Source organism: Rhinoraja longicauda, unplaced genomic scaffold (genome assembly GCF_053455715.1).
Source record: "Rhinoraja longicauda isolate Sanriku21f unplaced genomic scaffold, sRhiLon1.1 Scf000193, whole genome shotgun sequence".
In the NCBI taxonomy this organism is placed as follows: domain Eukaryota; kingdom Metazoa; phylum Chordata; class Chondrichthyes; order Rajiformes; family Arhynchobatidae; genus Rhinoraja; species Rhinoraja longicauda.
The window spans coordinates 1-26,844 of NW_027601411.1; the positions used below are offsets into that span (position 1 = coordinate 1).

At 42.5% G+C, this 26,844-nt stretch overlaps 2 protein-coding genes across 2 annotated transcripts; one reads left to right on the forward strand and one right to left on the reverse strand.

Annotated features, from left to right (window-relative positions):
- Nucleotides 1–4,241: 4,241 nt before the first annotated feature.
- LOC144590441 (putative methyltransferase-like protein 25) lies at nucleotides 4,242–17,192 on the reverse strand (the record flags this gene model as incomplete). The annotated part of the gene is made up of 4 exons (XM_078395055.1): nucleotides 16,991–17,192; nucleotides 10,353–10,505; nucleotides 6,124–6,230; nucleotides 4,242–4,268 (listed from the first exon to the last, which is right to left on the reverse strand). Coding segments are annotated over exons 1-4 (489 nt in total), but the record flags the coding sequence as incomplete, so codon positions are not given.
- Nucleotides 17,193–17,456: 264 nt separating this feature from the next.
- LOC144590440 (thyroid transcription factor 1-associated protein 26-like) lies at nucleotides 17,457–26,398 on the forward strand. The gene is made up of 4 exons (XM_078395054.1): nucleotides 17,457–17,952; nucleotides 20,838–21,072; nucleotides 23,701–23,779; nucleotides 25,075–26,398. Exons 1-4 carry the CDS (start codon nucleotides 17,472–17,474, stop codon nucleotides 25,237–25,239), a joined length of 960 nt encoding a protein of 319 aa, XP_078251180.1. The 5' UTR covers nucleotides 17,457–17,471; the 3' UTR covers nucleotides 25,240–26,398.
- The last annotated feature ends 446 nt before the right edge of the window (nucleotides 26,399–26,844 follow it).

Sequence of the window (26,844 nt, forward strand, 5' to 3'; positions counted from 1 at the left end):
TTTAAACATAAACATCTGCAAGACAGGGAAAAAAAACAAGACATTAGTGACAAAAATCCTTGTGATCTTTAAGGTTCCACTTGGTGGGCTGCCCTGGAAGGTTAGATTGCAGAACATCCAGGAAGAGCCAGCAGCCTGGATACAGAATTGACAATGGAAGGAAGCAGAGGGTGGTGGTGGAAGGTTGTTTTTCAGACTGGAGGCCTGTGACTCAGAGCTTATCACTGTACCTCGGTACATGTGACAATAAACTAAACTAAACTAGGGATTAGTGTTGGGCCCATTACTGTTTGTGGTTTATATTAATGACTTTGATGAGAATGTGCAAGACACGTTTAATAAGTTTGCAGATAACAATAAAGTAGGTGGTATCGGAGACAGTGAAGAGCGCTATCAAAAATTGCAGGAGGATCTGGATCAGCGGTGCAAGTGGGCTGACGATTGGCTAATGGAGTTCAATGCAGATAATGTGAGGTGTTGCATTTTAGGAAGTCAAACCAGGGGCAGGACCTTCATAGTGAATGGTAGGCCCTTGGGAGTGTTGTGGAGTAGAGGGATCCAAGATTATGGATGCACAGTTCCTTGAGAGTGGTGTCAGAGGTAGATAAGCATGGGAAAGAAGGCTTTCATCAGTTAGGGTACTGAATCTTGAAGTTGGGATGTTATGTTACAGTCGTATCAACACTTCGATGAGGCCACATTTGGAATACTGTATTCAATTTTGATCACCCTGCTATGAGGATGCCATAACAATATAAAGAGTGCAGAAAGGATGTTGGACAGAAAGGCCTGTTTTCATGCTGTATGACTCCGATTCTCGTGTAAAACACAATTTGGGGGAAAAAAGCCAATAATAGTGCAAGATATGATCCATAATGTTCCGTTGTCAAGGTAAGATTAGCTTTGTGCAGGTTGGTACAAGAACCAACCAAGTAGTTTTTCCTAATCCTGCCGGTGTGCGATTTCAGGCATCTGTATCTATCGGGGACAAGCGAGGGGGGTGTGTTCCAGTAATGGAATGGGAGAGTTAGGAACAGAGACCCGGATTGGGAAAGTGGGCAACAGGGTCTTGACAATAGCAACAAGTAGAACAAAGTCAAATATCAGCAGCAGTTGTGTGGAATGGAGATCTGTAACAGGAAGGGAGCCAAAAACAAAGCAGGGATCCAGTGATGGAAGTTAGGACAGTATGTTCCTGGAACTATTAGATTAGAACTTGCTGACAGCAAGTTCTTAGAGGAAGGAGGATCATGGGGTGCTTGGGGGTAAAATAATGTGCTTATTCCAGACCAAGTTGAAAGACAATGTCTTTTTTTTAAACGGTGCAAGATTGAACTGTAATGGTTTTCAGAGGGACCAGAGTTCCTTTTACATGTGTCATAAAAAATGGACATGCAGTTATAGCAAGCAATTAAAAGGGCCAACAGTATGTTTATTGCATGATGTTTTGAGTACTACAGTAGAGACATCTTGTTCTAAATTAATAAAGCACTGGTGAGCCACATCTGGAATATTATGTATTAGTCTGCTCTCTCCACCGAGTGAATGATATACCAGCAACGAGTACAGCGAGGCTTCACTGGATTATTCCTAGGATGGCAGGTTTTTCATGTGAGACAAAGTAAAACAGACTCTGTGGTCTCTTGAGTTTAGAAAAATGAGAGGCAATTTCATTGAAACAGACAAAATTCTTATGGGATTTGACAGGGTTTATCTTTCCCCTAGATGGAATGTCTGGAATGAAGAGTCACAGTCTCAAAATAAAAGATTGGTTATTCAGGAAAGAAATGAAAGGAATTTTCTTACCTGAAGGATAGTGAATTTTGGAATTCCCTACCCTAGTGCTGTTGGAGCTCCGTCATTGAATATATTCTAGACAAAGATTGATAGATTTTAAGAGACTCAAGCGGTATGGTATTAGTGCAGAAAAAGTGTGTCGTGTGAAAAGGTAATTGAATCGAAGAGGGGTATGAGAGGTCAAATGGCCTATGCTGCCTCGATTTCATGTTTCTAATACAGGAAATGACCTTTCAGATTCCAGTTTATAGCATTTGACAATCCTCTGGTGATTAAATAATTGGTCCTCAAGAGTGTGGAAATTATTTAAGAATAGGGCCTGGGACATATTAGGAATGATGTGCCAATCTTTAATTTTTATTGTGAGAAAACTGTTTACATAGTGTATTGAATAGCATATTAACTTCATTAATGTGAAATAATTAAACCACAATAGAAAAATATTTAACACTTTTATAAATATAGATATAAATATATCTTGTTGAAAATGCAAATCTAGTTATGGCATACTTTTTAAAGGTGTACATAATTAAGGTTGCCTCAGTTTCTGCACACACATCTAAAGGATCCAGAATGTTAAAAGCTTCAACATAGATGGGGTCAAATGCAGCATGATATATAGCTTGACAAACTTGGCAAAGTTTCCATACAGAGCAAAAAATATAAATTCCTGGACAAATGGGAAGTTCCATCAGCCAACTCAGATTTTTGTTTAACTTTAATAGTGATTCAGCATTCCTGCTCTGCTGAAGTAAGGTACAAACTGACATTTGGACTGTAAATGTAAACAAATCTCAAGTGGTGCTCCAGAATTTATAGTAAATAGTAAGTGGTCGAATTTTACTGTCAAGTAACCAGCCATATCTCAAAAAGGGCATCCAACAGAAAAACTTAGAAATGGAGTAGGTCTTGGAGACATTATGTCCCAACCTAATACTTGAAATGCCAGTCTCCCCAACCAATGTGGATCCAGTACAAAGCTGAATGAAAATTTAATAGACTCAAGGAATGCACAAATAGCATCAGGAAATGGATGGAAATTTAGTTTAGCGATACAGCGTGGAAACAGGTCCTTTTGGCCCACCGGGTCCGCGCCGACCAGCGATCCCCGCAAATTAACACTATCCTATACCCATTAGGGACAATTTTTACATTTACCAAGCCAATTAACCTACATACCTGTACGTCTTTGGAGTGTGGGAGGAAACCGAAGATCTCGGAGAAAACCCGCGCAGGTCAATGGGAGAACATACAAACTCCGTACAGACAGCACCCGTAATCGGGATGGAACCCGGGTCTCCGGCAATGCATTCGCTGTAAGGCAGCAACTCTACCGCTGCGCCACTGTACCACCTAGAGAAATGCTATAGAAATGGAAGTGAGATATATTTTAAATTTTGAATTTATTTTGAAATTCTTCCCAGTTGGTCCAGCAGTCAAATTTGTGTCTAGCAAGTGCTCAAGAAGAAAACCCAGGTTCACCCATCTGCACACTGGTGGACTTTCTCACCTTGCTTTACCTCCCCTTCCCTTTCTCCTTTAAAGTTGTAGTGCAATGAAACGGGCCAATCGTCCCACCACATCCATACCTACATTTTGCTAATTGACACTATTCCCATTTGCTCACATTAAGACCACATCTTGCTTGTTTAGATGTTTGTTTAAATGCCTTTCAAACATAGTAATTATATCTGATTTCACCAACTCCTCTGGCAATGCGTTCCAGCTGATTCCTTTCCCAGCTCCCACTAATTCATTTTGTATTCATTTTACTTGCCCTCTAAGAATTATTTCACCCAGGTCTTCACCACCATTCTTAAACCTGTTAGTAGAACTATTGCTCATGTGAGGATTCCTGCAGACAGCCAAGAATAACAATGTTAATGGTCCTTCTATGATGCCCCTTCTAAGCTAGATTTGCCCACATTTGGCCCATATCTCTCTTAAACCTTTCCTGTCCATGTACCTGTCAAAGTGTCTTTTCAATGCTGTTATAGTACCAGCCTCATCTATTTCCTCTGGCAGCTCATCCCATATACCTATATGAGTGAAAAGTGTGTTTTGTCAAAAGGGACAATAGTGCAAGATGCAGCTGAAATACAAATAACACAGAAAAGCAATGATTGATAAGGCAGCCAGATCAGAAAAATCTAACCGTTTCAGACTATTAAATTGTAATGTAAATTGTAAATCAGTATCATCAGAGAGCTACACAAAAGTGGTCTAAAAACAGTGATGTCAGTAAGTGAAATAGATTATCTTTCATAAAAGATTGTTATTTTACTGATACTATTATCTGAATATTTGATTTGCTCATATCAAATACTCAAAGAAGGTATTACAAATACAAAATAAACAGATTAACACATGACACATGTGGAAAACATACCACTTGTCAACAGCCACTTTTAAGCTGTCACTGAGAAAATTGTGTAGAAACTGACCTTTTTTTGCTTATCCACTTGCTGAATCTTTTCAAAAATAGGATAGATAAATAAATTATTAAACAAAATATACTTCAAAAATCGAGAAAGCTTGACATACATTATGGTCAACTGGACTGAGCTATAATCACCAACTGTTTATCAATGCTTGTTTTGAGGACAGGAAAAGAGACAGTCAATAGTGCTGCTGCCAAATTTGTAAAATGAAATGAGGGATATCATTGACTTAAATCAATTCTGCACATTGTATGGTTATAATGAATGGTTATAACATTGATGAAGTCATGTCAGGAGATTTGGAGCGCTGGAAAATATCTAACATCGAAACAAAGAAGCCATGATAAATTAAATTTATACATCATATTATGTTTTAGTTTTAATATAAATTTCAAAGTTAATTTAGACTTGCATGTACTTTGGCTTATAATTTATTTTCAGAGAACAGTATGGTGCTTGATGTGCAGTGTGGAATGAAACTTTTTTTTAAAACACCCACTGTTAGAACAAAATTCAATATTGTCTGATTAGTGTCCTTAATTAATATCTGTAATGAAACATTTTAGACATCACTGACATTTCCACCAGTAATTCCTGGATATTTTTTGATTAAAATTCACTGTTTATGTTAAACATTGGCTATACTAACTTCATTTCATGAGGTTGGCACAGAGAGTATAATTCCAGGGATGCAGGTACAATTCATACATTAATTACACCACCCATTTTTTTCCACTTTCACTGAAATTTGAATTTCATGTTTCAATGTTCAGGATTAGCTGGTATTCACCTAAAACAAGTTTTAACTGATTGTGGCAGGACTATCACCAGAAGCAATTCAGAGAGGTGGTTCTCAAGGGTTACCCAGAAAATACAGTAAGATGTGGTTTTCCCAGTGATGTCCAGATTCCTTTAATGAATAATTCAAAAAAGAAGTTCAGATCATCACTGTAAGAATTGGTATTTCCAGCCAACACTACACTGCCATGGATAGATACATGCACAAAAGATAGACGGTGGGAATGGAGACAGGCAAGTTCTTCCCTCATATTGCTTCTCTCACACCACTGCAGACCCGGTCTCGTACCTACTACCTTCAGGAAGCAGCCAACTTCATCAGAGTTGGAGCTACCAAGTCACTCTTAATGATGGATACTGATGGAGTTTGTTCTGTTCTGTTACTATCATCAGTCCTTCTCCCAAATGGTGTTCAAAATGGATTAGTACTGAATAATCACAGGCGACAGATTTAGATAATTATATCATCAGGAGATTTTCTTACTCCATTTAACGTAGTATCAGACCTCATGGGGCCTAGTAATGCTAAAATATCCAAGGATCGCTCCCTCCTGAATGTTTACTATTATCATGCCCACTCTGGTAAGCCTATTCTGCCAGTGAGCAGGACACATCAAGAAGTGGCAATGAAGAAATCAGACTGAAAGTTAAAATTGTATATGACTAGGTAAGTTACTTAAATAGACTACGGCCCAATTTTTGGTCATCCTTTTCATGATTCTGTGAAAAAGTCCTCACAAGATGGAAAGGCGGTTTTTCAGGATTAACAGTACCAAATGTGCCTCTGTCAAAATGCATGACAGATTAATTTCTACATAAACTGAAAGCATTGGCATTCCACCAGCACTATTTTCACACCATCTTATATTCCACATATGGAAAGATATTCCATGAAAATGAATAAATCAAGGAATTAGGGCTAGCATTTTCTTGGCATGAATAACATATCCTGGATTAAAAGGATTTAGGCTTGTAACTACACTAGAGACTCAGTTTTGCTTTAAGAATATTATTGTTTTAAACAGACTTGGAATTGTGCTACTGCACTACGAGAATGTTTCAAATAAATCATAAAAGGTTCTCTCACCTGTTGGATATTGCAATATTTGGCAAAACATGCAACAATTTCAGACATCACTTCAACCTCATGGGACTTCTTTGTATTCATAAATGTGCTGGTTTTCAGAAACATTTCTAAGAAAATAGAAAGTATTTTGAGATTTTACTCATTCGCTGAGAAACTGCCTGATGTTTAGACATGAAAGGTTGACATTTTGACATCCAATACTAATGCTTTCTCAGAAATGTAAGCTGTATTATTACGTAAAGAAATAACGTCGAAGCTAATTTCATAATAATATAGAACAATTTCAACTTCTTGATAGCCATAAGACAGAAAATATGTTTCCAAAGTTTATACTGCGACTTGTGTCTGATCTGGACAGACAACATAAAGCCTTGGGTGAATTTTAGTCATCCAAAGCATTTCTTGAAACAACATTCAGGTTTCTTACATATGCAAACTGACCTCTTATGTTGGTTGTGATATTCTAAATGTCAAATCCAGGAGCAAATGGGATTGTTTTTTTTCCACTCTCATCTTGTGTGGCTGTCATACATCTTAAGCAGCGGAATCAATGGCTCCGAAAGAACCATTTATTCCTTTGTAGAATAAAGAACCCTTTTGTTCTATTTGTTATATTACGTGTGGACTCATAATAAAAAAAATCACTAGCCTACTATTGGTATGTTTTAATATTGCTGAAAGGCATTGCTTTACCACATCACCTCCCACTCTTCTGAGCGGTTCTGCTCAGAGACGTTCTTCTCACGATGTGCACATTTATGGCATCTTGAGTTCACAAGCAGCAACAAAAAACAACCAGGTAAGAAATGGCTTATATGAAAGCTGATGCATCCACTTACCTGGTGCCAGTTCTGGATACAAGTTAATTTGTTCTTACATAGCGTCAACATTCAAACTATAACTCCTAACGTTACATCTGAACCTTCTAAGATTGTGACATGTGAAAATATTGTTGTACCAATCATTTTGTAAGTGCTTTTTCCCTATTCAACCCAATGGTCTTGGGATGGAGGACGTTTGGCATGTCCCCTAAAACACTCACCAACTTCTACAGGTGAACCAGAGAAAGCATTTTATCAGGAAGCATCACAGCTTGTTTTGGGAACAGCTCCATCCAGGACCGCAAGAAATTGCAGCAAATTGTGGACGCAGCCCAGGCTATCACACAAACCAACTTCCCTTCTATTGATTCCATTTATACCTCACATTGCCAAGGCAAGGCCAGCAGCATAAGCAAGGACGAGTTGCACCGTGGCCACTCCCTCTTCTCCCCTCAGGCAACGACACGTGCAGACAACATAACCCTGATTAGACTGATTATGTGTGGACTGGATTATGTGTGGATGGGGAGGAATCTGCCTACAGACAGGATGTGACACAGCTGGCGTCCTGGTGCCATCGCAACAACCTGGAGCTCAATGCTCTTAAGACGGTGGAATTGATTGTAGACTTTAGGAGAACTCCCCCTCCCCTCCCCCCACTCACCATCAACAACACTACAGTCACATCTGTGGAGTCATTTGAGTTCCTTGAAACCATCATCTCCAGGGACATTAAATGGGAGGACACTATCGGCTCCACAGTCAAAGAGGCCCCACAGAGGAAGTACTTCCTGCGGCAGCTGAGAAAACACAATCTGCCACAGGCAATGATGGTCCAGTTTTATACTGCCATCATAGAGTCTGTCCTCATCTTCTCCATCATGGTCTGGTTTGGCTTAGCCACCAAGCATGACATCCGGAGGCTGCAGCGCATCATTTGATCAGCCGAGAAGGTTATTGGCTGCAACCATCCCCCTATCGACGAACTGTATACTGTAAGGGCCAGGAAGAGAGCGAGTAAGATAATCTCTGACCCCTCTCACCCTGGCTACAAACTCTTTGAACCGCTTCCCTCTGGAAGGCGACTCCGGACTGTCAAAGCTGCCACAGCCAGACATAAAAACAGCTTTTTTTCCACAAGTAATAGCTCTATTCAAAAGCCAAAAAGTCTGTTGCCTTCTTGTGCTCTGGTATTTTATTTCAATCTTCACATGTTTAAATTATAATGTTTTATTTTTAATTGTCTACTGTATATTGTGTTGTTACTTGTGAGCAAAGCACCAAGGCAAATTCCTTGTATGTATACATATTTGGCTAATAACATTTATTCAATTCAATTCAATTCAATTCAAAAGATATAAAAGTGTGACAATACACACCACCAGATTCAGGGACAGTTTTTTTCCACCTGTTATCAGGCAACTGAATCATCCTACCACAACCAGAGAGCAGGGCTGAACTACTATCTACGTCTTTGATGACCCTCGGACAATCTTGATCGAACTTTGCTGGCTTTACCTTGCATTAAACATTATTCCATTATCATGTATCTACACTGTAAATGAATCGATTGTAATCATCCATTGTGACTGGTTAGCACGTAACAAAAGCTTTTAACTGTACCTTGGTACACGTGATAATAAACTAAACTAAATTAAAGAGGAAACAACGCTCGCATACTAAGGGTATTTAAATCAAGCCATTATTATTTTGAAATATTCTGTATGTAGCACACACATCTAACTCTGTAAACGTTATGATATTTTCTATTTATAACTTTTCAGTTGCTATAGTTGATAGACAACCACACAACTGGACTGTTTTTACTATCATTGGCACAGGGCATAACTGTAGTGTTTTAACAAAGGTTAACTGTAGCAGAACAAATCCATTCTTTGGCAGTGATGATTGAGGATGACTTGCTTGCACTCCAATTTGGTGGGTTTCATGGTGGCTGGTCAGGCTGATGTGGAAAGTACAGACTTTTCCATAAATGAGGCAAGAGGTGCTACAGGTCTCCTTGAAGAAATGTAATATCTCATTGACTTCTGGGAGCGCCTGGCCCATATGTCCAATAGGTAGTTTGTGTAGGAAGGAACTGCAGATGCTGGTTTACATTGAAGATTGGCACAAAATGCTGGAGTAACTCAGTAAGACAGGCGGCATTTCTGGAGAGAAGGAATAGGTGAGGTTTTGGGTCGAGACCCTTCTTCAGACTGAAAGTCAGGGGATGTGATAGAGTTTGTCCACTGTCAGCCCAGGGCTTCTATTTCCGAACTAGGTATGAACTTGAGGTTCTGAGTACCTCTTGAATGTTCCTTCTCCATTTCGAATGATTCTTCAGAGCTTCCCAAGATTCAATGAGGATGTTACAGTTCTTCAAGGAGGCTTTGAGCATATTTTTGAATATTCCACAGTTGGATAAGGGTCTCGACCCAAAACGTCACCCATTCCCTCTCTCCTAGATGCTGCCTGACCTGCTGAGTTACTCCAGCATTTTGTGATACCCAGTTGGATAAGTATTGGTTCTTCGCTAGGAGGCCATTTAATATTCTTCTTGTTTAAATTTAAATCTTTTTGTAAATGTTTGAAATATACAATTAAACATTCTGTAACACAATCTAGGCTCTCAAAGGACATTACCTTTAGTACAAAACTACCTATGTTACAAGAAAGAATGATGATAGGAACAATAAACATAGTTAGTTGGAGAATACAAAGAGACACTGAAGCAGATTTAAAAAACAAACAAAACAAAGAACTCAGACTTCTGAGTTCTTGATCAGATAGTTTCAAATCTGAAAAAAGTTCAATAACGACAAGTTAATCCAGAATTAAATTTGTTTAGGAATAAAGAAAAAAGATGGTCAAATTGATCAATTTTTCTGATTTTCTAAGAAGATGGGCACATTGGATTTCCAGGATTGATATGGGAACTAAATGACAACAACATTGCAGCTGACTTATTTTAACACAACAGGAAGATTCAATTATATAAAAACAAAGCTGGTGTAGGTGGAGAGGGTGGGGGAAGGATGTCCTTATGGCAGTCTTTACAATCATGAGATCGTAGAAGGTAGCATGTGCAGTGGAAATCATATCAGTGGCAATAAAGAGGCCATTAATAAATCAAATGAGGAATTTAGGAGAAATTTCATTATCCAAAGGATGGTTACCAAACCTGAAATTTGCTACTATAAGTAGTTAATAGCAAAGATATATTTCAGAGAAGGTGGATAAACATGAGGAAGAAAGGAACCCAGTATAACATTGATAGGATTAGATGAAGGGCAGGAAGAGGCTTTGGTGAAATGTAGGAACAACAAGGACCAAGTGACCCAATTTCCCAGCTTTTGTGACATTCATTACATTCCTCACTACATTCCATTACAAATAAAGAGTACATACCTTTTTGTTTATCCCTCCACAATTCCTGCCGCAGGTCATCCAATGGTGTGCAAACTCCAAGGTTTGGTAACGAGTGATCCCGAGTAATTCCCATGTAAGCGGCCACATTGTTAAGCTTCTGGGATTGATCCCATACTGAGCCACCTTTTCCTTCTGGTCAAGAATATTGACAAAATCTGTGCATTAGTTTCCATTGTCACTTAAGAGCACTCATGTTAGTTCTTCAAACTGAAGTGCATACATTCATGACAAGTCTGTTCTGGATGACTCGACTTTCAGCAGGGAAGTCAATAACAAGGGAATATAGATTCAAGATAATTGATAGAAAATGAGGGGCAAAGTGGGGACTGGAAGTTACTGGAAGGATAGGTTGGAGCAACAAGTTAAATTGTATTTAAAGAAATACCTGGATAAACACTAGAACTGCTATGTCTTACAAGGCTTGTATCTACAGCTAGGACATGGAATTAGCCTGAGTAGCTCCTTTTTATCTGGCATGAACAAAATGGGCTGATTGGCCTCCATCATGAAATTCCTGCTTTTTCATGAAATTTCCTGCTTTGGATAATAAAAGGAAAATCACTTAATTCCCTGTGGCTTTGAAAGTACTAGTTATACATTTCTGAGTATACATCTGAAAATAAAATTTAATTTGTACACAATGAAAATTATATAATAAGATGAATAGAAATTCAGTGAAATTGAAAAGAAATTTTAGTGCACATATTAACATATTTTATTACTAAAGGAAGCATTTGATGAAATTATACAAATTTCAGTTTAACCGTTTCTTCTAACTCACTGGACTGGAATCTGTAATGATATAAAATAATGAGGTTACCAGCACTCACTATTATTACAGAGTAAATCAACTTCTATGGCATGCACAATGAAACTCAGAAGTCGTGTTGACAGTGATCCCTTGTTTCTCCCTAGGGTGCCCTGTTGGGAACTTTCCCAACATAGTCTGCAGAAAACTATAAACTGTCAGGAACTTAAAGGTATTAATTAAGTATTCTCACGGTAAAATAGCATTAAAATACTAAGCAAAGCACAAATTACTAGAGGAACCCCGCAGGTCGAGCACCATGTGTGGGAGAAAGCAATTTGCGATGTTTCAGGTCAAGATGCTGGATTTGAACTGGAGATTCCAGCATCTGCAATCTCTTGTGTCTCTGAAAATATTAAAAAAGTGTTGCATGAGGTACATTACAACTTAATGTTTAATGGTATGTCAAACCAAAATTATTGTTCACAATCTCACTGTCCTCAAAAAACCCCACAAATTTCATATTTATAAATTATCATTCAATGATTATTTCAAAATAGTTCACTTTTAAAAAAGGCTGTTTTTTTAAATATCAAGATATTTTAGCTTCTACCTTAATCTCACGTGTATATCTTATTTCATTCCCTGTTACAAGTTATTGCTTCACCTCAACTTGGTCCCTATGCTTGTTTGTCAGAGATCTCTTTGGGTTTATGCCTGCGAGATAATGACTTTGAGGGAAGTTTTTGAAATCCATTCAGTAGATCTTTGTGTAAGATCTTGTGGGCAGCTTCTCTGAGGTCAGTCCCCGCTGACTGGCGCCGCCGGATTTCCGACATAATTCATGGCCGAGCTCATCTTTCCATCCGGACAACAAAGGCACTGATGGCAGCCAAGTTCATGTGGCATGGGTTGCGCAAACAGGTCGGCAACTGGGACAGAGCTTGCATCCCCTGTCAAACCTCGAAGATTCAGCGACACATCAAGGTGCCGCTGCAGAACTTGGCACACTGGCTTGACACACTGACGTTTCGAGCACATCCACGTCGATATCGTTGGACCGCTGCCCCCATCCAGAGGTGTCACCCACCTCTTCACCATCGTGGCCAGATTCACGAGATGGCCGGAAGCTGTCCCGCTCTCGGATACCTGCGCTGCGACCTGTGCACGTGCCCTCACTGCCCACAGGATAGCACGCTTTGGCATGCCGGCGGACATCTCCCCCGACAGAGATACGCAGTTCACCTCCGAGCTGTGGTCAGCAATGGCTGCTTGGCACTAAGCTGAACCACACAACAGCCAACCACTTGCAAGCAAACGGCCTAGTGGAACGTTTTCCCTGGCACATGAAGGCATCCCTCAAGGCACAGCTCACGGGTCCGGACTGGATTGACGAATTGCCGTGGGTCATGCTAGGCAAAAGTACTGCCCCGAAGTAGGACCCTGCGCTTCCTCGGACGAGTTGGTGTACGGTGCCCCGCTTACACTCTGTCCAGTCTCAACGTCCTGACACGGTCTCACAGCCACATATGTCCCACCCGACCTCCAGGACCGAGTACGTCCTCCTTCGCCAAATTCCCACTGTTACACCACTGCAAAAGCCTTACGAGGGACCCTTCAGAGTACTGCAAAACGACACCACGACTTTCATCATCGACACGAGACTGTCTCCGTGCACCATCTTAAGCCGGCACACTTGGACATTGACCAACCAGTGCAGGCGGCACAGCCCCGCCGCAGAGGGCTTCCACAGTCACGACCAAAGCTGCCCTCAACTCAACCAACTGCAACCCCGAACACAGGTGACACATACACAAGATCAGGCCGCCTCACTGGACAGCCTAACCGCCTACAATTCTCCAGTTCCGGGGGGGTTCATGTGGCAGGCTGAGCCACTTTGGTCTCAAACTGTTGTTCGTTGAGCTCGAGCACTCGCGTGAACCTGCCGTGATCTGGGCTGACCAATCAAGGTCGACCTGGGCAATCTGCTGGCGTTGTGCAGCGAACGACGGAGCTAGTCTTCACCTCACAGTCAACAAGTTAACACACCTTGCCCTCTTGTACTAATTGTTGAGCTGCATCAGTTAAATATTAAAATGAGTGTTTATACAACACGTGAACCTCTACAGTGGTGACCCCGATGATCCAAAATGGCCTCTTTGGATTTCATCATGCCTGGGGGAGACAACCCAGATCAGCAGAACACAGTTTCACTCAAACTGCCCACCTTCTGGACATGTGGTTTGAACAAGCAGAAGCTCAGTTCCACATTCGCCAGATAACTGCCAACGTCACCAAGTACTACTACGTGGTCAGTGCGCTGGACCAGGACACCGCAGGGCACCTGATCGTTTACCTTCGCCAGCCCCCAGCCGACAAGTACGAAGGGATCAGAACGCTCCTCAAGGATACTTTTGGTCTCAACCGCTGCGACAGGGATGGCCTAGGCGACCGCAAACCGATGGATACAAGACCTGCCTCCTTTTCGAACAGGACATCTGCCTGCTCCTCACGGATGATGATTTCATCGACCACCGGTGGCTGGCAGCCCGTGCTGAGGCAGGTCAAACAGCAAGGTGGAGCCACCATCAGTTGGGTGGCGGCGGTGCCTTGGCAGGTCATGCGGGCGGTCTCAGCCACCACGGAAGGAGCGGGCCATGACATCAGCCACGAACAGCGTCAGCAAGGACAAGTGGTGTTACTACCACCAAAGGTGGGGCTACAAGGCCCGCCGATGCCGACCACCCTGCACACATTCGGGAAACGCCTCGGCTGGCTGTCGGTGATGACAACAGCGGCCAGCCAAAATCATCACCTCCTCTACACCTAGGATCGTCATTCGGGGCAGCGTTTTCTCATTGACACGGCTGCAGAGGTCTATGCTTTGTCCCCATCGGGCACCAACATTCGTTCCGGAAAGGGGCCTCCCCTGGCCGCTGCCAACAGCAGCAACATCAGAACTTCAACTCCTGTCCCGTCAAGTGGACCTTTACCATCGCCGACATCTCACAACCGCTGCTGGGCGCCGACTTCCTCTGGGCGCACTCCCTGCTGGTCGACGTGAAAGGACATCTCGTTAATTCTGAGACGTTCGAGTCGATCGCCTTGCGCCATGACGAATTGACCGGTACCCTGTCCCTCACATCCAGGCAAACCTGGATGGTGCCATGGTTTTTTTCCAAGATTGATCTGGGATGCGGCTACCAGGCCTCCCAACACTTGATTTTACAAATTCATGATTTTGATGTCCAAAATTCAGAATTCTACATCAAAATTCATAATATGGAGCGCAATGCAGCTTTTCAGCAAAAAAAAGTATGCACGCCAAATGCGCATACGCGTTGCACTACGTTCATCTGTGAAAAACGACTATTATTTCCAACAGTCTGTAGTTCTTGGACTACATGTACAATGTTAGGCCTATCATGAGTACATTCTGCTGAATACATTATAGACCTTTTATAGAATATAGACCTTTTAGAGAAAGGTTATTGAACAGAAATACTTCTTACAACACAAAGAAAAAATTGTTTGTTTTGTTTTTTCTATTTTGCTTTTTCATTACACATCCCAATTCTCTTGGTATTGAATAAAAAGAAAAATGGTCATAAAATGTATGACTAAGTTATGAAGAGTTTCATGTAAAACTGCACATACCTAATTTCATTGAAGACATACTTGCTCCAGTGGTCTTCAACAGCAAATCACAATGGTCCATGTGCCTTCCACACCCCCCACAATCCTCCCCCCCGACCCTCCCCCTTTCCCCCCACCTCCATTCCCTCCCCTCCCACCCCCACTTTCCTCCTCAGCCCAACTCCCCCCTCCCCCCCACCGCCGCCCCACTCCCCTCCGACCCACATTCCCACTCCCCTCCAGGGCGGGGCGGGCAAGCGGCGAGGCATGTGTTTTGCAGAAGAATGTGAGGCAAAATCAGAATGGCGGAAATGAAATAAGAAAGCAGAAACTTTCCGCCAAATTCGGAAGGGTTGGGATTGTCTGGGCTACCATCAGATTCCCAAGACGGTCCTCATCACCCTGTTCGGGCTCTTTGAGTTTCTGCGTATGCCTTTCGGCCTCAAGAACACTGCCCAAGCTTTCAACCAATCATTGACACGGTGGGCCGCGGGCTGGACTTCGTGTTCATCTACCTCAACAACATCCTCGTCGCCAGCCGCTCTCGCCAGGAACACTGCGCAGACCTCCGGCAGCTCTGCCAGAGGCTCAACGAGCATGGCCTGGCCATCAACCTTGCCAAGTGTCAGTTTGGCCTTACTTGCATCAACTTCCTTGTCCACAACATCAACCAGCACGGAGCGGTCCAGCTACCGACCAAGGTCGAGGCCATTGCGCATTCCTTTTGGCCTCAAGAACGCTGCCCAAACTTTCCAACGGGTGTTTATACAACACATGAACCTCTACAACCTCATATATTTGTGCATATGACAATATGCTTGACCTAACTTGACAATTCAGTTTATGATCCAATTATCCTCAAACAAATATGGCGCCTAATGCAATTTTTCAGCAAATAAAAAGTATGCACGCCAAATGATAATATGCGTTGCGCTACATTCATGTGTGAAAAACTATTATTTCCAACAGTCTGTAGTTCTAGGACTACATGTGCAATGTTAGGCCTATCATGAGTACATTCTGCCGAATATAGAATTATAGACCTTTTACAGAAAGGTTATTGAACAGAAATATTTTTTCTATTTTGCTTTTTCATTACACATCCCAATTCTCTTGGTATTGAATAATAGAACAATGGTCATAAAATGTATGACTAAGTTATGAAGAAAGTTTCATTTAAAACTGCACATACCTAAATCATTGAAGACATACTTGCTCCAGTGGTCTTCACAGCAAATCACAACGGTCCCCCCCCCCCCCACTACCCTCCCAACTCCCCCTCCCCCCACCTCCACTCCCCCGTCCCCCTCCCTTCCTCCGCCTCCCACCCTCACTCCCCCTCCCCCCACCTCAAACCCCCCCCATTCACCTCATCATCAACGGGCCTCACGCTAAGTGGGGAGGCCCAGCCCGGAGAGTGGCGGGGTCCGGCCCGGCGAGCGTCGAGGCCCGCCCCGACGAGCGACGAGGCAAGGCAAACAGCAAGGCCGGGCAAGCGGCGAGGCATGTGTTCGTGGAAAAATGTGAGGCAAAATCGGAATGGGGAAATGAAATAAGAAAGCAGAAACTTTCCGCCAAATTCGGATGGGTTGGGAATCAGATTCTGGTCCGTCCAGACGACATCGCCAAGACGGCCCTCATCACCCCGCTCGGGCTCTTTGAGTTCCTGCGCATGCCTTTTGGTCTCACGAACGCTGCCCAAGCTTTCCAACGGCTCAAGGACACGATGGACCGCAGGCTGCACTTCGTGTTCATCTACCTCGACGACATCCTCGTCGCCGGCCGCTCTCGCCAGGAACACCGCGCACATCTCCGGCGCTCACCGAACATGGCTTGGCCATCAACCTTGCCATGTGTCAGTTTGGCCTTACCTCCAACAACTTCCTTGTCCACCACACCAACCAGCACGGAGCGGTTCCGCTCCCGACCAAGGTCGAGGCCATTGCGCATGCCTTTCGGCCTCAAGAACGCTGCCCAAACTTTCCAACGGGTGTTTATACAACACATGAACCTCTACAACCTCATATATTTGTGCATATAACAATAAGCTTGACCAGACTTGTCAATTCAATTTATGTTCCAATTATCCCCAAAGGGCGAATTTCCAGGCAGAGAGGGAAGGTGTGCTCCAATCAACAGTGTTATTATAAGATCCAGATGAATATCTGCTTCTTGTGCAGTTTTCACTGGCACACATTATTGGGAACTGTCACTCCTGGTGCAATGTGCTTACCCCTTGTACTTTCTTCCCGCGGGTAGAGGACACCCGAGATGACGGTTTCAGGTGGCACAGCCACAAGCCCATTCCAAACGTCTTTGGTGTAAAAATCAACTGTGTGCACGTTCGCTATTTTGAGGTAAAAGTCCAGGAAGTCGGTGAGACGTTTGATTTTGCTCTTCACCAAGTCCAAGCCCACGTCAGCGGAGAGCGACATTGTGAGTGGGCCAATAAACCAAAAAGTTCGCAGGAAAGGCTGGGGGGGGGGGGGGGGGGGATTCACTGGAGGTGTTAGAACATTCCAGAGACAGTCAGGACTGACTGACTACCTCCCGGGCGCTGCCTGTGCAACTCTGCGTAGCAGATCTCCTTGATATTAATTGGAGATCCTCGATCTCTCTATTTTTTTAAAAGAAACACGACTAGACACAAAGTGCTGGAGTAACTCAGCGGGACGAGCAGCATCTGTAGAGGGGAGGGCAGGGATGGGCGGGTGATGTTTCGGGTCCAGACCCTTCTTCAGACTGAAGGCGCCTCAGCGAGCGGATGGAGGCCGCGCGGGTACGCGCACAGCGTCATGGGAAGGAGCCCGCACCCGCATGACGTCGGCGGCGGGAGCAAGATGGCGCCGAACGCCGGTTGGCGGGGACGCGGCGGCGGGAGCAAGATGGCGCCGAGCGGCGGTTGGCGGGGTCGCGGCGGCGGGAGCAAGATGGCGCCGAGCGGCGGTTGGCGGGGACGCGGCGGCGGTTCGCGGAGACTCTATGGCGGCGGTGGTGATGGCGGTGGATCCCGGGAATCCGGTGGCGGCGGCGGATCGCCGGGACCCTGTGAAGGTGATGACGGTTCACTGCCCGGGAACCGTGATGCGAAGCAGGGCTCGTGTCGCGCAGACAAGACCTCCACGATTTCAAAAAAGAAGACGTACCAGAGGAACCCCAATCATTTCAAGACGCGTTGGGGCAGCGTGAAGGAAGGTGAGGATGGCGAGCGCGGTCCGTCTTTTACTAGCCGTGTGGTCGCACGTTGTTGGACGAAATGTTCACGAATCACAACTCGCCACCTTTTGTCGATTAATCGGCAGCAAACCCATTTGAGCGCCGTAGTCCAGCTCAGTCAGGGACTTCTGTCAGAGTTCAGGGCAAAAGGCAGTTCGGGGTCCTCTTTGTACATCATGTGGACATATTCTGGAAGCAGATCACTAATTTGTGTCCGTTTGGTCCATGCAGAGTGAGAGAGAGCATATCATCAGCACCAAATGACAGAAATGTAAATGATGTGCTGCCTCACCCTTGCTGCTTCTAACTGTTTTGAGTTTGTGGATTCTAGAAAGGAGTGAGATGAACGGGCTTTCATATTAAGTTACTGTAAGATTGAAGAACAAAACATGAAGTTGCAAATAGAATAGACCATTTCGAATGTTTTAAAGGGACAGGAGAAGAAATTTGGTTGGTAGTGGAATCATGTTGAAAATGGCAGAAATTGCAGCAAATAATCTATTCAATATGGAAACAGGAAGGGTGGAAGATGAAGGTGGGAGTGGCAGGTGCAGTACTTTTGCTAGGCGGAGAGCGGTTGAAAGCTCGGAGATGAGAGAAAGAAAGGAGATGTGATTGATAGATCAATTAACTATGGTGGAGAGAAAGCCACAGTTATGGAAAAACAGATATCCCAGAACCACTGGTGTGGAAAATTTTACAACTGAAACAGAAACTGAATTAAATTGAGATCTTACTCAAAGAAGAGCAAGAGAAGGTTTTGTCGAGATAGCTTTGGATGCTGTGGGCCTGTATGGATATTGGTTGCTACTCAATCCCTTGAGATGAATGTAGAAATGGAAGACTAGAGTCAGATGTGTCCATGTAAAACTAAAAGAAGCATAAAAAATGATAGCAAAATTAATTAGTTTTTTGAGTTCTGTACAAATTTCAGCCACTTGTACACCTATACAATCATAGATGTACTGTTTTAAATACTATGTTAGACACAAAAAGCTGGAGTAACGCAGTGGGACAGGCAGCATCTCTGGAGAGAAGGAATGGGTGACATTTTGGGTTGGGGCCCTTCTTCAGACTGGTTAGGGGTAAGGGAAACTAGAGATATCGACAATGATGTAGAGAGATAAAGAACAATGAATGAAAGATATGCAAAAATGTAACAATGATAAAGGAAACAGGCCATTCTTAGCTGTTTGATAGGTGAAGACGAGAAGCTAGTGTGACTTGGGTGGGTGAGGGTTAGAGAGAGAGGGAATGCCGGGGCTAGCTGAAGTTAGAGAAATCGCAACAGAGACAGTCCACTTAGTCCTTACCTTACACCCCATCAGCTGTTGCATATAACACATCATCCTCAAATCTTCGCCATCTCCGACGTCCTGGTATGGAACACCTCATCTTAGGCGCAAATGCGACGTAGACAGCGGAATTGGGAGTAAGGGATAGAATCTTGGCAGGAAGCAGGATGGAAAGAAGTGTAGTTGAGATAGTTGTGGGACTCAGTGGGTTTGTAATAGATGTCAGTCGATAGTCTATTTCCTGTGATGGAGACTGAGATCAAGAAAGGGGAGGGAGTTGTCGGAGATGATCCAAGTAAATTTGAGTGCAAGATGGAAATTGGTAGAGAAGTTGATGAAGTCCATGAAGTACAAAGAGGCAGGCATAGCTGGGGCACATGTGGATGCCCATACCTAGGCCTCGGACTTGGAGGAAGCAGGAGGAGTCGAAGAAGAAGTTGTTAAGGGTGAGGACTAGCTTCATTAGGTGAAGTAGAGTGCTAGTAGAGGGAAATTGGATGGTTATTCAGTGTAAGAACGAGTTCTACCAGATGAATGAAAATAGTGACAGAGAGACACTGGTTGGGCCTCTGTTCGGGAGTTCTGTTCAACCGGCCATTCTGTTGTGTGTTAAGGTGTAGAGGGTTTGAACATCCATGGTGAAGATGGGCATGTTGCCAACTGGAAACTGTTGAACTGGCAGAGGACATCAAAGTTCTCATGCATGTAAGTAAGAAGTAATAGAAACAGCAGATAAGGTAGGAAGCAACAAGTTCAATGGGACAAGAGTTAGCTAAAATCATGGACATTTCTACTCTTGGAACAATGTTTAATGTTTCTGAATACTTTGAATCTACTTAAAATATTAAATATAATTAAAAACAAGTACATTTTAAACAAATTAAAAACATTAAAATAAATCAATTGTTAATGTTGGTAAGTCCCTTGCATCTGCTGTGCTTGAGTTTTGCCAAGTACAGTCTGACTGAGTGGATTTCCTACCCAAAAATAAATTTGATTTGTTGCAACTGAAAGCTTCTATGAGGAGTCAAATTTCAAAGTGATTTCTTAAATTATGGCTGGCAATAATTAACTTGATGAAATTATTGTAATCTACATTTTCTGAAAATGTTTTTTTTGAGATGTTATGCTCTCTGAAAGTACAGTTTTGTGGCTTTTTGATCAGTTGCAAAAAAATTATTTCATTAACCTGATTTTTTTAATCTCTCGTTTCACATTTTTTAACCATTTTGTTTGTCTTCAATTTCATCGCTTTTTAACTATTTACAAAATTTGGGCAGTCTCCAGTAATGTCCATTCTTCTTGCAAATAAGGTAGTTGTTTTAAAAGAAACATTGTCTTCTCACTCCTATTAAATAGTTGTGTTGAGATTTGCAATATGCTTCTTCCTCTGATGTGATCCCACCGTTTAAATTTCCTCCACCTTTTATATTTCCTTCATGGAAGAATAAACTGTCACATGAACTATATGAATTAAGTGATGTATATAAACGCAGTGTGTCTATTGATTTGATGTCGGTAATGTTTCACAGTCAAGACTGATCTAATTCCAATAATGTTCACTTTCAGGAAAAGGATTTGCCTTCCAGCAGAAAGAAAAGATTAAATATGAGTACAAGAAATTACTGAGAAAAGAAAAGGGACAACAGCTACCTCAAGAAGTCGAGTATACAGACAATTATCCAGATCACTTGCGTCATCTCTATCTGGCTGAAGAAGAGTTTCTCAAGAAACAATCAAAGAAACCCAAACGTGAAGAATCTGAAACAAATCAAGTAGATTCTCAAAAAGTGACAATTAAAAAGTAAGAGATTTTGGTTATTCTTTGATAATTTGGTTTAGAAAGAATTTGTGTTCTTCGATGTCTTCCATAAACTCCAGACATCACATAGTATGAGAAGGGTTAGAATAATTTTAGTTTAGAGACACTGCATGGAGACAGGCCCTTCAGCACACCAAGTCCATGCCAACATTCCATCACCTGTTCACATGTACCACAGTGGCACAGCAGTAGAATTGCTGCCTGACAGCCCTTGCAGCGCCGGACACCCGGTTGAATCCCGACTATGGGTGCTGTCTGTACAGAGTTTGTACGTTCTCCCCGTGACCGCGTGGGTTTTCTCCGAGATCTTCGTTTTCCTCCCACATTCCAAAGACGTACAGGTATGTAGCTTGGTGTATGTGTAAATTGTCCCTAGTACTAAGATAGTGTTAATGTGCGGGGATCGCTGGTGGGCCAAAGGGCCTTTTTCCGCGCTGTATCTAAACTAAACTAAACATTAGTTGAATGTTATCTGGCTTTGTCGTCTATTCCTTGCACACTAGGCAGCAATTTACAAAGGCCATTACCTACAATCCTGCACTATTTCGGGATGTGGGAGGAAACTGGAGAACCAAAAAAAAACTCACACGGTCACGGGGAGAATGTACAAACTACACAAGGCAACACCTATGATTAGGAAGGAGCGAGCCCGAGTCTGGTGCTTGAGACAGCCATTCTATCAGCTGCACAACTGCGCTGCCCATTATTTTCTAGCTAAAAATAAGGATATCCTATCCTGGTGTCTCCATTACATCTTCTATCTTTAAAAGACATCATCCATTTGCCCATTCTCCATCTTATGTAAAGTGGTCTGTTTTGTTGATTTGGTCAGAGTTTATAGATCATTGGAGCAGAAACAAGCCACTTGGCCCATCGAGTCTACTCCGCCATTCAATCATGGCTGATCTTTCCCTCAACCCCTTTCTCCTGCCTTTGCCGCATAACATTTGACACCCTTGCTAATCAAGAACCTATCAATCTTCGCTTTTAAAAATACCTTATGACTTGGCCTCCGCCACCGTCTATGGCATTGGAATCCACAGATTCACCACCCTCTGACTGAAGAAATTCCTCCTCGTCTTCTTTCTAAAGATATGTGCTTTTTATTCTGAGTTGTGTCCTCTGGTCCTACATTCTCCCACTAGCGGAAGCATCCTCTACACATCTATGCTGTCTAGGCCTTTTGCTAGAGTGTAAGTTTCAATGAGGTCAATGATACTTTATTGTCACATGTACCTAGGAACAGTGAAACTCTTTCTTATGCTTACAACACACAAGTACGCAAAGAGTTGCCATGTATCTGGTGCCGACAAAGTTACAAAGTATTCATTACCTCTTTGTTCTTGGTGGCCGGACCACCTCTCCTTGGCCTGCAATCTGTTCACGGCTCGCCCTCGACCGACAGCCACTACCCCTCACCTGTGTGTCGGCTTTCTCCTCAGACCCAGCCTTTTGTGCTCTCCCCAGAACCCCTCCAACTGGCACTTTGTCCAGATTCTGCCGGACCGACTCTCTCCTTCCTGCTCCTGGTCTTCGGGGGCGAGCGAGAGATGAGCCTCGAACCCTTCCAGGTTTCCGAGGCTAGCTTCCTGTCTGGGTTTGGCAACCGCTCGTGCGACCCCATGTCCGTCGGCACCAGTGGCTCGGGCCGAGCAGAGGATGCTCCCGTCGACAGGCCTTGGCCTGATGGTCCTTTCTTGCGTGGCCTCGGTCCGTGGTGGGCGAGTTGGACCAACTCGGGTTCTCCATCCTCGGTCTGCAGCAAGCAAGCTGGGCCTGCTGGCGGTCTTGTCCTCTGTCAACCTTCTATCCATGCTAGTATATTCCCTCTAATACCATAGGCTCTCATCTTGTTCAGCAGCCTCATGTGCGGCACTTTATCAAAAATCTTCTGAAAATCTAGGTAAACAACATCCTCTGACACTCCTTTGTCTTGCTATTTACTTTCACAAATAATTATTTAGCCTGGAAGCATTTCTTTATCAACTGGTGGCACAATGATGTCGTGGGAGGAGCTACTGAATCTCGGCTACAGCAACCTGATTCTGACCTCCATTGCTGTCCATGTCGTGTTTTCCCATTCTCTCTGAAACCACACGTTTTCTGCAGACACCTTGGCTTCCTCACACAGCCCATAGGCATGCAAGTTGATGGATTTGGTTACTGTAAATTATCCTCTGTGTGGATGGATGGTGGAATCTGGGAGGGGGAGAGTTTATTGGAAAGCGGTGAGGTTGGTTGATAGTAAATTAATGGGGGAATACGATTGCTCTGTGAGCCTTCATTTACTCAATGGGCCAAATAGCCTGCTCTGTAACGAAATATAGAAATTGCTGATTCAATAGTCAATCAATAGTCAATTTATTTGTCACATACACATAATTGCGCAGTGAAATGAAAAATTACCCACAGTCCAACAATAAAACCAATAAAAATAAGCAATAAAAATAAGCAATAACACACACAATCATAAACCAACACCAAACAAAATGAATGACTATGACAGTCGTTGAGTTGGTTTACTTTAGCACAAATTACACCATGTTTTGTTAGTGTGTTTCCTTTCTGTAACCTACTCCATTACACATACTGTATGTTTTTTATGACTAGGAAAAAGAAACAGTCATCGTATCAAAAAACTAAAGAAGAATATGAGAAAAGACAAGCAGAACATATGCAGAAAAAAGAAGTAAGTATGTTGTGGGTTTTGGGCTCAGGGGTGTTTTTAGATTGTTTCGAATTAGGTTAAGCAAATGAACTTGCAGAAATGAATTTACAATGAGCTTAGTGCCAACAGTTTTCATATCTGCAGTTGTTCACTGGTTGCTAAAGATCACCAATTCAAAGTAATGATGCCTGAGCAAAACCAGGCCTTGCAATTTATTGTTGTCATGTCGATTGACTGAAACAATACTGTGGATAAAATAGCTGTAAACTCTTCAGTAACCTGCAAATCCAGGCTTGTGTGCTTTACCCGACATCATGTGAAATACTGAGAAGATACGAATGCTGCTTTACTGTAAAAAGACACAAAGCACTGGAGAAATTCAGCAGCAGGCAAGCAGCATCTCTGGAGATCATGGATACAAGATGTTTTCGGTCAGGAGCCTGCAGGTCTGCATGAGTGAGGCCCAGAGCTGCAGGAGAGAGAGAGCGAGGGGCTGCAGGTACCAGCATGTAGCGGAGAATGAGGTGGGGGATTGAATGGAGGTTGAGCCCAGACTGGCAGGCCTGGAAATGAAGCCAGAAGCATGGTTGAAAAGCAGCAGAGCAGCAGAACTCAGAGGGGGAGCAGTGAGAGAGATGAACGTTGAAAGAAGCCTTGTGGGACTAATTTGCACTCTAATCTAAAGATATTGCCTTGCTTTTATTTTCAGAATTGCCACCCCTCCAGCACCCCACCTCACCCTATATCTCAGCTCCATGGCGAAAGACATCTAAAGAATTTGACAAAATGTAACTTATTCTGTGCCATATTGTCTATGATTGTCTGTCATACTAGCAGATCATCTATGTCAACTGATCTTAAGTTGGATAATCATTAAGCTACTCTAATACAGCCAGAAAAAATACAGAAAACATTGTTACAACAGGTGGCCATGGCAGATATTTTAAGGTGGACATTGACAGATTCTTGATTAGTAAGGGCGTCGGGGGTTATGGGGCAAAGGCAGAAGAATGGGGTTGAGAGGGAAAGATAGATCAGCCATGATTGAATGGTGGAGTAGATTTGATGGGCCAAATGGCCTAATTCTTCTCCTAGAACTTATGAACTTGCATTACTACCCAGAACTACCAAGCAACAAGATTTTGCTTTTGATTTCCTTTATCTAAGGTCTTCTCATGTTCAATACAGTGTGCCAACAAAGTATGTTTGCCTTGTTTCTAAGGGTAGGAGTGCAAATGATTATTGCCCATTTATTTTAATATTGTTGAATGCTTATTTTAAGTATGGTTATTAATTTCTTCCTAATTTTCCTTAAGGCGGCAGAAAAAAGGCAAAAGGATAAAGAAGAGGCACAGAGGAAATACAAAGAACAAAAACTGGAAAGATATAAAATGCTCTGTAAAAAAACGAGAACAGGACAGCCAAACCTGAATCTACAGATGGACTACTTGCTTAAAAAAATCCAAGATAATAGGACATGAAATAAAATCGTCTATTTCTGATTTTAACATTGCCACCATTCGATCACCTTTGGATCTCATTGTCTGTTTAAAAGATTTTGCCATTCAATCCCAAACATGAGCATTTGGTAATATTTCATCGGATTGATATTTGATACTGGTGACAAAATTGTTTATTTGTAGGCATGCAAATCTGGAGTGGTGAACACACAAACTCTGCTGGTAAATTACAGTGATCTTTTTATGATCATCTTGAACTTTGAAAAATGCAAAATTAATTTAGTCGCCATGAACTTTGCAAAATGTTGAGGTTATGTTCGTAACTTTAAGCTATAAACTTGTATCACTGGTTAAATATTATTTTTTCTAGACCTATGATGGCTTGTCAGTATCTTTTCATATTGTGAACATTATGGATTTTGTCAGCAAAAAAAGTGATCTGGTGACATTTCTTACTTAACCGATTCTAAATGTATTGGAGAAAATATTCACGAGCACACCAGTGCTAAATGTATCTAAAAATTAGATGTCACAGTAGTTAATCTGCAACATGCATGCTAAATAGTGAAAGTAAAAAATCATAGGTGGAGCTAACTCATCTGATAACAAACATTAGATCAGTGCAAAAGGCAGAGACATTTGTAGGCAGTCTTCAGCCAATTTGATTCATTTCCCCATAATCTCAAGAAACAATTGAGTGCAGTGGATTTGTGTTACGTCTGCCCGGGTACAGTCCCACCAACCAACTCTTTGTCATAGGCAAATTAACCAAGTAGCAAGTAAAACTTAACAATGATCTATTCACTAATGCCTAATTTGAGTTCTACCAAGAGTACAATTTCAAAACTCATTAGCATCATGGTCCAAATGTAGATAAGACTACATTATGTGTCCATGTTTTATCCATTCCTATCATGCTATTTTCAACAGCTATGGCTAAAGTCTTATTTATCTACCTATGCTCTTTGAAATTAAATGATTTTATTTTTGGAATTAAATGTTATTCTAATCTAATAGTTGAAATAATTATTTGTTAGGCCTGGGTTTATTGTCACGTGTACTGATGTGCAATGAAAAACATTGTTTTGCATGCTGTCCATTCAAGTGAGATAATGCCATACATAAATGCAATGAAGCCAAACTCAACTACAATAGGTAGAGGGTAAGGGAAAGATAAAGAATGCAGAATGTAGTTATTATAATAATTTACCAAATCTATTGGTATGCCCTTTTGACAGTTTGGACAATAAATATTGTGATTCCTGGCATTTTGGAAGGAAAAATGTCAGTTTATAAATCGAAGGAAATAGACTTGTCTTTATCACAGTGCCTTTCATGTCCTGAACATGTTCCAAAAGATTTCAGAAAGTGTTAGGTGGGGAAGCATGCTCAAAAGCTAATTTATGCAAAGTGAGACCGCAAAATAGCAACAAAAGTAATAACCAGATAATCTGTTGAGTGAAACACAAAGTGCTGTAGGAACTCAGCGGATCAGGCAGTTCAGTGGGTATTTGTACATGTGACAATTAAGCACCATTGACCATCTGTGGAGGGCATGGACAGTCAACGCCTCAAATCGGGACTCTTCCTTAGACTGGACAAGCACCACGTCGGATCAGGACCTTC